General features: G+C 38.8%; 1 protein-coding gene and 1 long non-coding RNA gene across 6 annotated transcripts in view; one reads left to right on the top strand and one right to left on the bottom strand.

Moving 5' to 3' along the window:
• The window catches only part of LOC147001257 (uncharacterized), a 33,937-nt gene extending 30,011 nt beyond the window's left edge, over positions 1 to 3,926 (top strand). Inside the window, exon 3 of the long non-coding RNA XR_015045232.1 lies at positions 3,745 to 3,926. This is a non-coding gene — a long non-coding RNA (uncharacterized LOC147001257). The remainder of the gene's footprint in view (positions 1 to 3,744) is intronic.
• Positions 1 to 12,033, bottom strand: part of Hif1a (hypoxia inducible factor 1 subunit alpha) — a 39,551-nt gene extending 27,518 nt beyond the window's left edge. For 4 of the 5 annotated variants that reach the window (XM_029484515.1, XM_021178822.3, XM_029484517.2 and 1 more), the window contains exon 1: positions 11,679 to 12,033. In XM_029484515.1, the coding sequence (XP_029340375.1) occupies positions 11,679 to 11,713 (35 nt within the window). In that variant the 5' untranslated portion in view covers positions 11,714 to 12,033. The remainder of the gene's footprint in view (positions 1 to 11,678) is intronic. The other variant, XM_021178824.2, reaches the window with a different exon arrangement.
• Positions 12,034 to 13,864: the final 1,831 nt, after the last annotated feature.

Genomic DNA, 13,864 nt, shown 5'->3' with positions numbered 1-13,864 from the left:
AATTTAAATTAAAAATTAAGAAATTATAGGACTTCTCTGAACAACAATAAGAAATGTGAAAGTTACCTTCAGACATTTAGAAGGTAGATTTATCATTTATGCAATTTCAGAGAATTGTTAGCAGAAATTATATGGAAGTTACATCTCATTCAAAGAGGTCAAAGCAGTGAGTGTTAAAGGTACATTTTATGGGAATTGTAAAGCTTTCATGTTGGTGTCAAGTATATTCTAGATTATAAATGATCTCTATTTTTTTATTTTATGTGCATGGATGTTTTGCCTGCATGCATATATACATGCCTGGTGCCTGAAGAGACGAGAAGGTAGTGTTAAGAGTCCCTGGAACAGGAGTTACAGATAGCTGGGAGTCACCATGTGGACGCTGGGAATCAAACTCAGGTGCTCTGGAAGAGCAGTTATTGGTCTTCACTGCAGAGCCATCGCTAGCCTGATCCCTGCATAGTTTTATATTCCGTTACAAGTCTGTATCTGAGGTGATCATATTGGTAACAAATAACTACTAAAAAGGTTACTCTGTAGCCTAAAGTAGCCTTGAACTGGTGGCAATCCTTAGCCTCCCAAATGCTAGGATTACAGATATCTACATCCAGAGTTTTTAAGAGAGTACCATGCCATAGCCCAGGTTATTCTGGGATCCCTACCCTCATTCTTTTGAAATAGTGTCCAACTAGTCAAACTACAATTTGTACCTATATTAAAATATCAATTCTTTTCTGGCTTTTCCTGTTTGTGGTTTTTCTCTTATTAGATGATATTAGGTCGAGATATCCTAGTCTTATTAACAGAGGAAGAGAGCCTATTAATAATAAAAGTACTCTTTTTTTTTCAAAGATTTATTTATTTATCTTGAGCTTGAGTTTGATAAGTCTCCCAGTTCAGCTTCCTGAGTGCTTGGACTACAGTTATGAACCTCTACACTCAGCTCAACATTACATATCTTTTCAAATGCAGTATACTTACACTGAAGCCTTTGGGCATGTACCAAAAATTCACAAGGATTATTTTTCTTCCAGAGGATACCTGAACATGAGTCAGAATTGATAACAATGGGAACAAACTTCCTAACAACAGTTTCCAAAAATAAGACTGTCATATTAGGAAGCTTTAAATATCTTTAAGAAAATAAATTCTAATTAAAGATTCAACAAATTAATAAATATGATTATTGACAATTTTTCCCCAAGTCTGTTTTTTTAAACTTTTTATGGATTCTTTGTGAATTTCACATCAGGAACCCTAATTCCTACACGGTTGCAATCCCCTTCAGCTCCTTCTGTCCTATCTCTTCCATTGGGTCCCCAGGCTCAGTCCAATGGTTGGTTGGCTGTGAGTAAGATGTGACATCTGCATATGTCTTACTCAGGCGCTGGCAGAGCCTCTCAGAGGGCAGCCCTACTGGGCTCCTGTCTGCAAGCAGTTCCAGCAGATACCAAACCCTGACACTATTGCTGATTCCACTTTATTTATTAAGACGAAATTGCAGAAAATGCTTGATAAATTTGCCAATAATAAGAAATTTTAAAATGGCTACAGAATACTATGATTGACAGAAATTTCTGTAGACTATAAATTGGCTGATTTGCAACAAAAACCTAAAGCCCGTTATGACAGTGCCAGTATTGGTCACAGTCTTGCCCTATGTGTGAGGTGATGATAATCTCAGAGACAACCAAAAACCTGGAGCAAGACACTTAATTCATATAACCAAAAAATCCCATTCACATGGTTAATAATGAATAACTCAAGAAGGGCAAACTGGAGGTATTCCAGGAGACTAGTACCCAAATATTAGGGAGTTTCTTTTAATTTTTTTAAAATCACAAACAATATGTATGCAGATGTTAGAATGCTGCACTCTCTAATTCTAGGTAGTCTGTGAAGGGCAGAGTGACTGTTAGATAAAGCTAGGGATTACATTATTTGACGAAATTTGAGATTCTCAACTTGGCTGTTGCTTAAACCAAAGCATTTTTTTTCCTTACACTAGTCTGAGTTGTATTTTATAACATGCAATAAAAATAATACTGCTAGGGTTTCAAATTAAATATTAAAGACGATAAAATTCAAGAAAATGACACTCTTGGAGCTAGAAAGATGGCTCCACAGTTAAGAGCAGTCAGTTCTCTTAGAGAGGGCCTGGGATGGATTCCTAACACCTACAAGGCAGCTCATAATCAGTTGTTAATTCCAGTTCTAGGGGATACAATGCCCTCTTCTGACCTCTGCGGACATGGTACATTTAACATGTACAAAGACAAAACACACATAAAATAAAAGGTAAAGAAAGAAAATGGCACTCTGAAAAACTGGGCAAAGTATAAAATAATTTAAACTTCTCCAAAGTAAATAATCAATAGTATTAAAAATACTCAAAAATTACATGATTTTAAACCCAGTGATTCCACTTCTTAGAGTTAAGAAACATGAATTAAAGGGTATTATTAATCTTGCCTGTGTTAATAACAGGGAGCTTTAGATTTACTTTAAATGTGCCAAGTAGGGGAACGTTTCTACAATGTAATGCCATTCATGCCTTGTATTCAGCCTTTCAAACAGCACAATTTATTGGCAATATTTAAATGTTTACAACATACATCAATCAAGGCAAACATTTTTAGTTAGATCTTTAATAATCCCCTGTAAAAATCACATCCTATGCATGATGGTATTTTGAGAATTAGCTTTGCAATAAAGGTGAAACTGATAAGCAGAAAAGTACACTTGGCTACACACTCTTGTTTAATCTCCACTAACCATACACAATTCTAAAGTTATCTCCACTTTTAACACTGGACAAAATACAGATTTTTTTTTAAAGTAGGTTGAAAACAATAGATTCACTCTTATATTTTAAACACATACATGAACAAGGATCTCTAGGTAGTAAAATAATAGGTGCTCATAATTTCTGTGTATTTGTATACTTCTCAAATCTTTTTCATCCACCAAAACTTTTAAGTTTTATTAAGTATTTTTAAAATGGCTCAAATGATTTTGAATATATCCAGAGAATTCCTACTTAAATGTGAATGACCAAACTCCATTGTAACTTAAAAAAAAAAAAAAAAAAAACCTGTCCCCAATGTACAGACTTTTCTATGTTTTCATGTGTGCAGGTACACATTGTGGGAGTATACATGTGTGTAGAGGCCAGATAGTAAAATCTTATGGTTCCCTAAATACCATCCAACTTTTTGTTCTTTGACACATGGTCTCTCACTGGCCTGGAACTCATAAGTAGGCCAGAGGGGCTGACCCAGCAAGCATCAAGGATCTCCCTGTCTTTGTTTCCCATTGCTACTATTACAAGTATGTGCTATACTGTAGCCAGCTTTTAAAACAGGGGTTCTAGGAATCGAATCCAATCTCTCTATAAACACTTAGTACTAACTACACTATCTGCCTGACTGTCCATTCAAGTTAGTTTTAATTTTAAAAAGCACAGTATGACTAGGATGGCAAATAAGTACAGCCATCTCCATGACTAGTCTAACAGTTTATTAAACAAAATCCTGAAGCCAGCCATGAGACCACTGGGCAAAAGTGCTGCTGATGTCTGCTGTGAATATGGGAGGAGGTGGTTGTGCCAGCCTTGCTACTGTTTGTTACTGTTACCCTTACCAAGGTGTAAGTAAGTTTTGTGGAGAAAATAGGAAGAGAATTTAGGTATCTATGAAGAACAATCAAAGAGTATTTATTACCTTTTAATTTTCTTCTTTTTAGGCAAAGAAAAGGAAAAAAGACAGAAGGAAAAAATACAGGTGAAGTGAAACAAAGAATTAAAGGAACCAAAAAAGGCTCAGACCAAGGAGTCAGATGTCTGAAGAACAGATCCTCCAGAATGCAGGAACCCCAGACAGGGAATAGCCTGTGGACTTTGCGTGGTGATAGACAACCAATCAAAACAGGAGAAACGTTACACTTCAGCAGTTGCTGAGGCCATGTGCTTTCATTTTAGAGACCTACATTACAGGTCTGAAACACCTAATGTTCCCAAGTAGAAATATGGCACTCTGATAGCATTCAAAAGAAGATTTATATTACTATATACATTTAATAGATTTTAAACAGACTCCATAGATTTTAAAGCATTTTTCACCAGAGATTATGTTTACCATCTGTAATTTATATTTATCGATAAAAACTAATTGATCTCCAACTAAAGGTCAATTATGCCTTAAATTAAAACTTCAACATTAAGTTCATTGTAGGACTTAAAAGCTCAAAATTTAAAGGAAGTATAATTTCATATTAGACATCAAATAATATTTATTTGTACTACTTAAAGCACTGTGTGTTTTTTAAAAAGATATTCTCAAAATTACATCATATTAATTCAATAAGAGAGGAAATTCAGTGGATCAAATACTGAATGTTAGTATTTCTTGGGGGTAACTCTGTTCAAGAATATATATGCTTCAGGATAAGGCCGATGATACATTAATCTCCACTAAACAAATTTTGTTCTATTTCATGTTTTGATTTTCTGAGACAGGTCCACTATATAGCCCAGGCTAGCCTCAGACTTGGCAATCTTCTTGCCTCAGCTTCCAGAGTGCTGAATCATATAGGCTTGTACCACCACTTCCAGCTTTTAATAGTTTTTTTTTGTTTGTTTTTTTACTAATTTTCAACTTTCTCATATCTATAAGCCAAAGTCTCTCTATCACCTAGATAAATTCATAATCATCTCAAAGGCCTTCTAAAATTAAAGGAAGAAATAATTAGGGGATTATCTCAAACCAACTAGTCTTTGCATCCTTGGTAATGAATTGCAATTGTTAGTCAGTTAATAATAACAAAATCTAAAAAACAACGTCTAACACAAGGAACTGCTAGTAATACCAAATAAGAACAGCAAAATTATAATACAAATATTAGGTCACACTAGCTAATTAGTAATAAAGCTGAGTTTTAAACTTAGGCACTCTTGTTTTGTTTTTCTTTGAGACACGGGCTCTCAAAGCTCTGTCTATCCTGGAACTCGCTATGTAGACCAAGCTGGCCTCAAATTCCCAGAGATCTGCCTGCCTCTGCCTCCTTAGTGCTAGGATTAGAGCTGTGCATACTACCTGCATAAACCCAGGCGCTCTTAATTGAAGTGATTTTACTCATAAAAAAGATCACCTCTTTAGTGCCCCATACACTATAAAAGCACGTGATCAAAATACAAACAGGAAATGAACACAGAATGTGAAAAAAGGATATGAAAGTATACAAAAGAGTATAATTTTAGCTATAACTAGTGAAATCTTATCTGTGTGCTAATACTAAAAACCAGATTTGGGGGCAAGAGGGAGACGGTTCAGTCACTAAAGTGCTTGACACAGAAGCATAAAACCCCAATTCAATCTCCAGAAAAGTCAGGGTTGGTATTGCACTCTTGCAATCTCAGTGCTGGGAGGCAGAGATAGGCAGATCCCTGGAGCTCACTGAACATCTAGTGAGCCCTAGGTCCCAAGAAGGAGACCCTGCCTCAAAAACATGTTGTATAGTTTCTGAGCTATGACACTGGAGGATGGCCTCTAACCTTCACATACATACACATATGTAACAGCACCTGTGCATTTGTGTACATACACATAAACACACACAAGACAAATATTAAGTGTTAATAGTAATCTTTAAGTGACAAAATTACAAGCATACTTTTTGTATACTTTTAGGTATGTCTGGTACGCTTTTGAACAATCATTTTTAAGATTATTTAAATTCAGGGCTATTTAGTGCCTTGTTCATAATAGCATGTATTATGGTAATTAAAAGGAATGAAGTAGCTCTTATAACTAGCATTGAAAGACAGTCAAGATAGTATTAAAGGAAAAAAGACTGAATGAAGAAATACATATAAAAACAAGGGGGAGCAGAACACATACCAGTCTACTTATGTAAATAGGAAATCATGTGAATTAAAATTATCTCAGAGACACATTAAACTGTAGGAGTAATTGCTTTCTTAAGCTGCAGTAGGGAAGTGAACTTTCAGTTTTTCTTTTACTCTTATTTATAATTCAGGATTTTAATTTTTATAATGAAACATAAATTATATAGTAACTGTATTTCTGTTTGTTTGTTTGGTTTTTTTTTAAGAAAAATTTAAATATTCTCTGAGAAGGCTTAGATAGTAGTCTGGCCATAAAAAACTAAAGGCTAGATCTGAAGTTTTATTCAAAATTTTCAAGAGATTCTGGAATGTTCTTTTTTACTATAGCAGAACCAAATTGGTTACTTTAAGGCAGCAAACAGAACCCAATAGCAGCCTCTTAATTCTAAGCTTGCAACACTATGGTTGTCCCAAGGATGACCTTTCCAGTAGGTGAACTTTTTAAAGCAGTATTTCTATTTTAATCACTGTTATTCCATCAGCAAAATGCCTTCACAGTTAACAGCTATCATCAATATTTTATTTGATATGTATCATATTTTCATAAGGACACATATACTTAATGCACGTAACACAAGAAACAGACATGAGAAGTAATTTAGCCATTGTTACACAGTGGAATCTTTGGCAGTCAGGCTTCAGAGAACATGCAGTTACCCCCTTGAGAGAGACAGGTGAAACACACATATTCAATAAGTGAGTGTGAAATATAAAAGTGAAACAAGGATGAATACTTCCCACCTGTTTATCTAGCAGCTCCCACAGCAATGCACAGATGCTTCATGTTCCCTCAGTGCTGTGAGCATGGAGAACTGAGAGGCATCTAACACACCTTAAAGGATGCTAACTTACTTCCCAGGCCTTGGACATATTACACAGCCATGCTTACCAATAAAATATGTCCTCTAGTCTCATTCTAATAAATAGAAAAAGTATCAAAAAGGTGACAGAAATTAAAATTCAAGATTAAAAACCTATGAGAATTCCAAAGCATAAGAACAGTTTTTATGAAAAAATAGCCAGGGAATACAGGAAAACTTAAAAAAAAAAAGCAGCCTTTAAAATCCTCTGTATTCTCTTTGCTCATCCAATTGTACATCAGTTGTTTGATTTGTTCACTCAAATGTGTATCAGTATTCCCTATTAGATGGTCTTCAAAGTCAGTCTATTTGGGACTTTGCCTATAGAAACACATACCCAATTTTAGAATGGAAAACAGGAGGTATCTCTGTATAGAAACTTGCTTGGTATCTAAATTTATAAGAACTAAAACACTACTTTAAGACTCCAAGCTTCCCCTTAACCTCTGCTTACTTTTACCAGTGTTTTTAGTTGGGCAAACTTATCTTCACAAACTATCAGGAAAAAAGGGCAAATACATAACATTTGTAATTCATCAGTGAAAACAGCACCATTGAAGAACACTTACTTTATCTAATTATGATGATTCTAAACATAAGCTATGTTCCACCACTAGCTTTTTCTTATTAACAAGGAAAATAAAATTTCAAAATGATACCTTAAAATAATCTTTATATTTAGTATTCCAACCAAGTAGAATTTAATAAGAAAACATTAATAAGTGATAGTAGAGATGGGCAGAACAACTAAAAGGGAACATTTTGTTTTATAAAATGATACCATTTTAATTACTATCTTAAATGGGGTTTTATCTTCAATAGACCAGGCATATATTACTTGACACTAAATATTTCTGAGAAAAATTTAAGAGACCAACTCTTTCCAGGTTACTAGAAAAATTTCACTCCTACTTTAAAGGTATTTAACATTCTTTTTTAAAGCTTTTACTTACAAACTGTTCTTTGACATTTTGTTCTGTTTGTAAATGAATCATCTGAGGTGACTTCCACAAAAAGGCAAAACCTACCATGATTCTAGTTACCTGAGGTTTCTATCTAGAGTACTCAGGTTTATGATTCAGAGATTCAGAATGGTGGCACCACAAGCTAAAGCTAGTGGGAAACTGGGAGCTGTAAAATGGCCACAGATTCTGTTTTGCAAGAAGAAAAAGTTGTGACAAAATTTGCCACAGCTAAAATTTACACCTAGAAATGGCTAGAACAGAGTAGGCTGTTAGTTTTTTAAACAACTAAATAAGACAAACACAATCACTTTAAACACTATAGAGAGAAAGTCATGTAGTAATCTCTTTTGATTTTTGTTTTACAATTTGGAATTCTTTATATTACATTTGTCTAAAAGACTATGCTTGGCAAACAGATGAGTCTTTTAATTTTTATTGGAGAAACCATGAACTTTAATATCAAATTCAATACACACACCAAGTAGTTCATTCTTGAAACTTCAAGAGATGGAAACAAAATTGCTATAATTAAATTTTTATGATTAAACATCCTCACTATACTTTTACCAAAAATGCTGAGCAATGACACATTGGCTTGTTAAATTCTTTTTCAAATCCTTCAGAGTCAAGCAGAAAACATGCAATAAATACCTATACTACAGGCAAGAAATGGCTAGGTAAAACCTACCTATTGCTGTCTAGTCCCAAAGGGAGGGCTACTGAAACAAAGTAACCTTTTTCTTGTAAGTTAAAATCAGTTCCTTGGTAGGAAGGTAGTTCAACTCCACAGATATATTTAGGTTACTTTCTCTTAATGAGGAGACAGACTTTAAAAAAAAAAATGTCATGAGTGTTTTAGATATCCATTTTTAACCTAAATCTGTAATATTCATGTATGGAAATAATTATCATACAACCAACATCATAAACTGTTTTAAATTCTTGACAACAACAAAAGTCAAGAGACTAATCTGCCTTAGCCTCCTCTATATATCCTTGGCATACAAAACACTGGAATGTAAGAACAATACCTAAACCTTGAGCCTGCACAGCATCAGAAAGTTGGGACAATCTCTAGACTTCACAAGGTGCTTTTGGAGTGGAACATGTTAAAATATCCTGACAACTAAATAACACTAGATAAGGAAGTGTACTAAGCACCATATTGCTATTAAATTCCTGCAGACAATACTCAAAATGTGAGCATCAGAACAAGGGGGGAAAAAGTAAGCTACTACCAGTTCTAAACCTACATTCCCTTAGGTCTTGTCTCTCTTGCTAGAATGAACAGCATGATTAGCATATGCTTATGACTAGAGCCCAGAGTAGATTCAGAATGACCTATTTAGGGAGAAAACACTGGGATGGGGAATTATGATGAGGTGCCTAGAGTCTATCATATGCTCAGTCAAACAACTGATGCTAGATGCCATGGTCCAAGGACAGGGCTTCAGCAGGAAAGAACTCTTTCCAGCCTTTGAATCCAGAGTCAGTCTTTTTTTTTTTTTTTTTTTTTTTGATAAAAAAAAAAATGCATGAAGGCACAGAAGAAAGGTTTGAAGATTATGAAAGTCTGAACTATAACAGACTGTTATAGATGTTTTAACAGTTAACATCTATTTTCAAGTATATAAAATGTTACAAAGCCTCCCATTCCATATGCTGGCCTAAGGGCTTTAAATACATTATCTTATTTTCAGAAGGGTAGTATTATCCTCTTGGGGTGGGGGGCATATAATCCACAAGTATTCAGTAACTTGTCAACAATCACAAGTGGAAAGGCTTGGGACTCCAATTTGTGGGTATCCATCTGCTCCTGAATTCCTATCCTCTAAATCAGTAGACTACTGACTCCTCAAACAAGGGGAAAGCTAAATTTTATTAATAAATGAATTTCTTGATTTTTAGTGATCAAAACTAAAAGGGGAAATTAAGAAATGTCTTTAAGAGATTTTACTTTAGTGGCTCATTTTGGGGGGGAGGGGGAGCTTCGAAAAGTTCCGCTAGAAACAGAATGTGCTTGACATTCTTCTGCAGTCTAAGAATCCATAACACATACTCGGTCACTCAAGTTTAGCCCCAACAGCTAAGAGGCAACAGCACATACTATTAAATCTATTATGCATTTTCTGTTCTGCTTTCTTCCAAAACTTCAAGGTTTGAGTTTTCTATACTCTCTATTAAAAAAAGCCAAATCCTTTCCCCCCATGTTCACTTTGGAGGCTCATTTAAGGTGGAATAATTGGAGAAATAAAGTTTTTACTTCTCAATCTTTCAACGAAATTGTGATTACAAAAAGACATATTTAATAAATGGCACCTAAGTGTTGTTGAGTGGCCCATCACTCATGTTTATTATCTTTTAGTGATATTAAGAACCTCTATATTAAGAAATATAATCCCATCTGATCTAAAGCTGCTAACATCTCAAATGAGAAAAAAATTAACAGATGGCTCTGAGGAAAGCCTAAAAACCATTTAGAACTGGGCCCGATACACAACTAACTTACTTATCCATTATGAAACTACTTTTGATTTAAAATTAAAAAAAAATCAGCGTATATGAAAGAGAAGTGATTGGTGTATAACTTGGTGTAGTGTATTAATAAGGACAGTGAGTACACAATGGCAATCTGCCTAAGGTTTAGAGAATAGCAGCCCATCATTTCATCAAAAGCATTGTAGTAACTTCTGCAAAATTAATTGCAACTAATTCTGGTAACTCGTGGAGTTAAGTCTAGACTTGCATGATCACTTTAAAACATTTCCAAAGTGCTTCCTTTGGGTGCACACAAACTAAGACCTGGACCTTCTATGGAATAAAGACAAGACAAGGAAGGGGTGTCCAGAACAGCAGGAAAATGAGTAAGTTTATCTCTTCTGCTGATATGGATAAGGGGAATTAATCTCTTCCAGAAGACTAGAAGGACTTAACAGCAAATTAAGCCAGCCTTGTAACCACAGCTCTTACTACAAATCTTCAACTCCTTAAACTGATTTTCTCAAGGTTAAAATATCGAAGTAGACAAAATTGTGTGCTGGCGGCAGGGGTCGATCTTACCACCACTAGGTGTACTCAATTCTAAAATGTTCTCCTGAAGACTCAAACCACAAGATGTTTCATAAACTTACACTTAATTCTCATGTAAGATTTCACACTTCAGATGTATGGTTTTTGGATACAATTCTTTTCAGGTGTTCCAATAAATTTGCAGTATTTTAACCGACGGCTTTCACTATATACAGCCCCCACCCCATGAAATTATCCGCCTAAGTTTAACCAAAACTCTCCGTAAGTTATTTTCAGGAGTGAACGAGGCATCCACATATTGATACATAACGTCTGGGCTCTCCTGACAGGTGATGCAAACACAAGTTTGTCGAAATTGGAAGTTGTTTAAAATGATGCCATTTTCCTAAATTCCCGTTACTCTGATGGAGGCAAGTTTTTCCAGATTACAACCAAACCCGCACGTGCAAACTAGAAAGTTAGCGTCTTCGGGCCCCCCGAAGAAACTCCCTAACCTACAAAGGCAGCGGCGGCCGCGGCGCAGCGAGGCGGCTCGGGGGAGCCCCGGGTCGGCCTCGGAGGGCCTCGACCCCAGGAAGCTGCCAGCGCGCTCAGGGTCCGCCCGGGGCCCGCTGCTCGCGGCTAACGCGGAGGACGGGGCGGGAAGGCGCGGGAGCGAGGGGCGTACTCAGCCCTGGCCGGCTTCGCCGGATGGGCGCGCGGGGCAGGCTGGGCTGCGACGGCGCGGGGCGGGTGTCCGGGGCGGAGACCCCAGCCCCGCCGAGCGCTGGGCCCGCGACTCCCACCCCCCGCGCCAAGATGGCGACGTGGACCGCGGGGGAGCCCGGCGCGTGAGGCTGGGGGGGACGGAAGGGGAGCGGAGACAAAAAAAAAAAAAAAAAAAAAAGCCAGTCCACGGAACGCGGCGGCCCGGCTTACTTTTTCTTCTCGTTCTCGCCGCCGGCGCCCTCCATGGCGAATCGGTGCCCGCGTTGTCTTCCCGGCCGGCGGCCCCCGGGCTCGCTCGGGCCTATGCGCCGGCTCTGTCCGCACGCGCGGAGAAAGAGACAAGTCCAGAGGCGGGGTGGGAGGCGGGACGCCCCCCGGGACGGCGAGGCGGGAGCTGCAGGCTGCGCTCGCCGAGCTCCGGCTCGGGTTCCTAGGCGCTCCTCCGGCTAGCTTGTCAAGGCCTGGCTAGACGCTGCCCGCGACGGCGGCGAGGACAGTCCTCGCGTCCCCTCGGCCGAGGAGGCTCTGTGCACTGAGGCGCTGAGGCAGCGGCAGGGGGCGGGCAAGGGCGGAGGCGCGCTCGGGCGCGCGGCGAGGGGAGGGAAAAGCCGAGGGGTGCGCGCGCCCGCTCAGCCCCCCCCCCAACGCGCGCGCCCGCGGGCCCGCCTCACCTGAGCGGAGGCGGGTTCCCGGAGAGCCAATGGTGAAGGACGCAGGCGGCCAGGCCCCACCCCAGCCCACGTTGCTCTCAGCCAATCAGGAGGAGGTCAGCTGAGCCCCAGCTGGGACGAGCTGCCCCGCTCACGTGCTTGTCTGTGTGCAGCTAGGGAGGGAAGAGAAAGGGGCGAGCGACGGGTGCGGCTGAGCCCAGGTCTGGGGGGGACTCTGCGCCTTCAATGGAAAGCTGCGTCTGGCTTTGGGAGGCGCTGCTGGAGCGAGTGGGCTGCCAAGCTTGGGTCCGAGCCTGGCCCACACCGCCCCGGCTCTCTATAGAGTTCTCTGAGGCTCGCTCACTCCTTAGCTGCGAGGCTGGACCCGGTCGCCGCCCATCCCGCCTGAGTTTCCAGTTGGAAAAAAAAAAAAAAAAAGCCAACTTTGCGTCCTGGCAGCCAGCCCCCCTGATATTAGAGTGGGGTCCCTCCTTCCCAGGTGACCGGACGCCGCTCAGTCTCCGCTCTCTGCCACAGAACAAGGGAAGTCTCCAAGTGATTAAGATTTTTCTGGGCCAAAGTTTGACTACTGAGCAAATGCAGATAAAAATATAAAAAAAATCCGTCTTGCCAAACCTCTCAAGGGGAGGGAAGTTGCAGGGCCATTTAAAAATAAACTATCTTAAGCATTTACAAATAAACAACAGCTTCAATAAGTGAGAGCACAAGCCTGAATTTGACAAGACAGGAAAAGGCATTGAATAGACTTATTTTGCTTTCATGTTGCTTTAAAAAATGACAAATATCATCTTAAATGGATGCAGAAAAGGTGCAAGGATTGCTTCAGACTGAGTTTAGTTCACTGTTTAGACTGAAAGAAGAACAAGTCCTTCAACCTACAGACCTTGACAGGACTGCTCACCGGCTATGCTGGGAGCTATGGATTAAAGCCATCACTTTTAGTCGGTCTTTGGAAGCATAAATGTTAGGTCTGTGGGTATGGTGTGTGTTTGTTTTAAAAGTATTCCAAGCCCAACACTGTGTGCCCGTGTGTACACACACACACACACACACACACACACGTGTTGTAGACACAGCTGAGTCTGAATCTGGGGTCTCTGAAACTGACTTGACACTAGACTTTAACATCTCTTTGCCTTGTTACATTGTAACAATCTAACTTTGGGTTGTATAATAATGTAAATATCTGTGGTACATTTAAATTGCATTCAAATCCAAAAACAACGCCCTCTAAAAATACACATAATGTCCAGGTCTAATAAGACAATAAACAATGCATGAAGCATCTCAATAGACTCATAAAGATATGATTACGGCTGGAGATTTAGCTCAGTAGTGGAGGAGTGGTCTAGCATGCACAAGGCCCTGGCTTCAAAAAAGAAGTTAGGACTATATAAATTGATTTGAGCACTATTTTTGTTTGAAATCTAGAACATACCTCTGAAAGACCTACAGGGTATATATAAAAAGAGTAAAAGACCAAAACTAATTACTTGTTTTTCATTTTGTTTTGTTTTTAATCATGGAAATATATATACATATATATATATACATACATACATATATAGTGTAACACCCTGAAAGTACAGTGTTAAGAACAATGGCTGCAGAATTCAGAGTGAGCTCGGTTGTAAGCACCAGTGATTCCTAGCTGAGTCATTTAACCTCTCTGTGCCTCAGTTTATTCATCTGTAAAATGGAGAAGATGGTACTTATGCTGCAGCA

The sequence above is a fragment of the Mus caroli genome, unplaced genomic scaffold (genome assembly GCF_978045245.1).
Source record: "Mus caroli unplaced genomic scaffold, Mus_caroli_1 scaffold_14, whole genome shotgun sequence".
NCBI lineage: Eukaryota > Metazoa > Chordata > Mammalia > Rodentia > Muridae > Mus > Mus caroli.
This window is presented reverse-complemented; position numbering and strand designations above follow the sequence as displayed.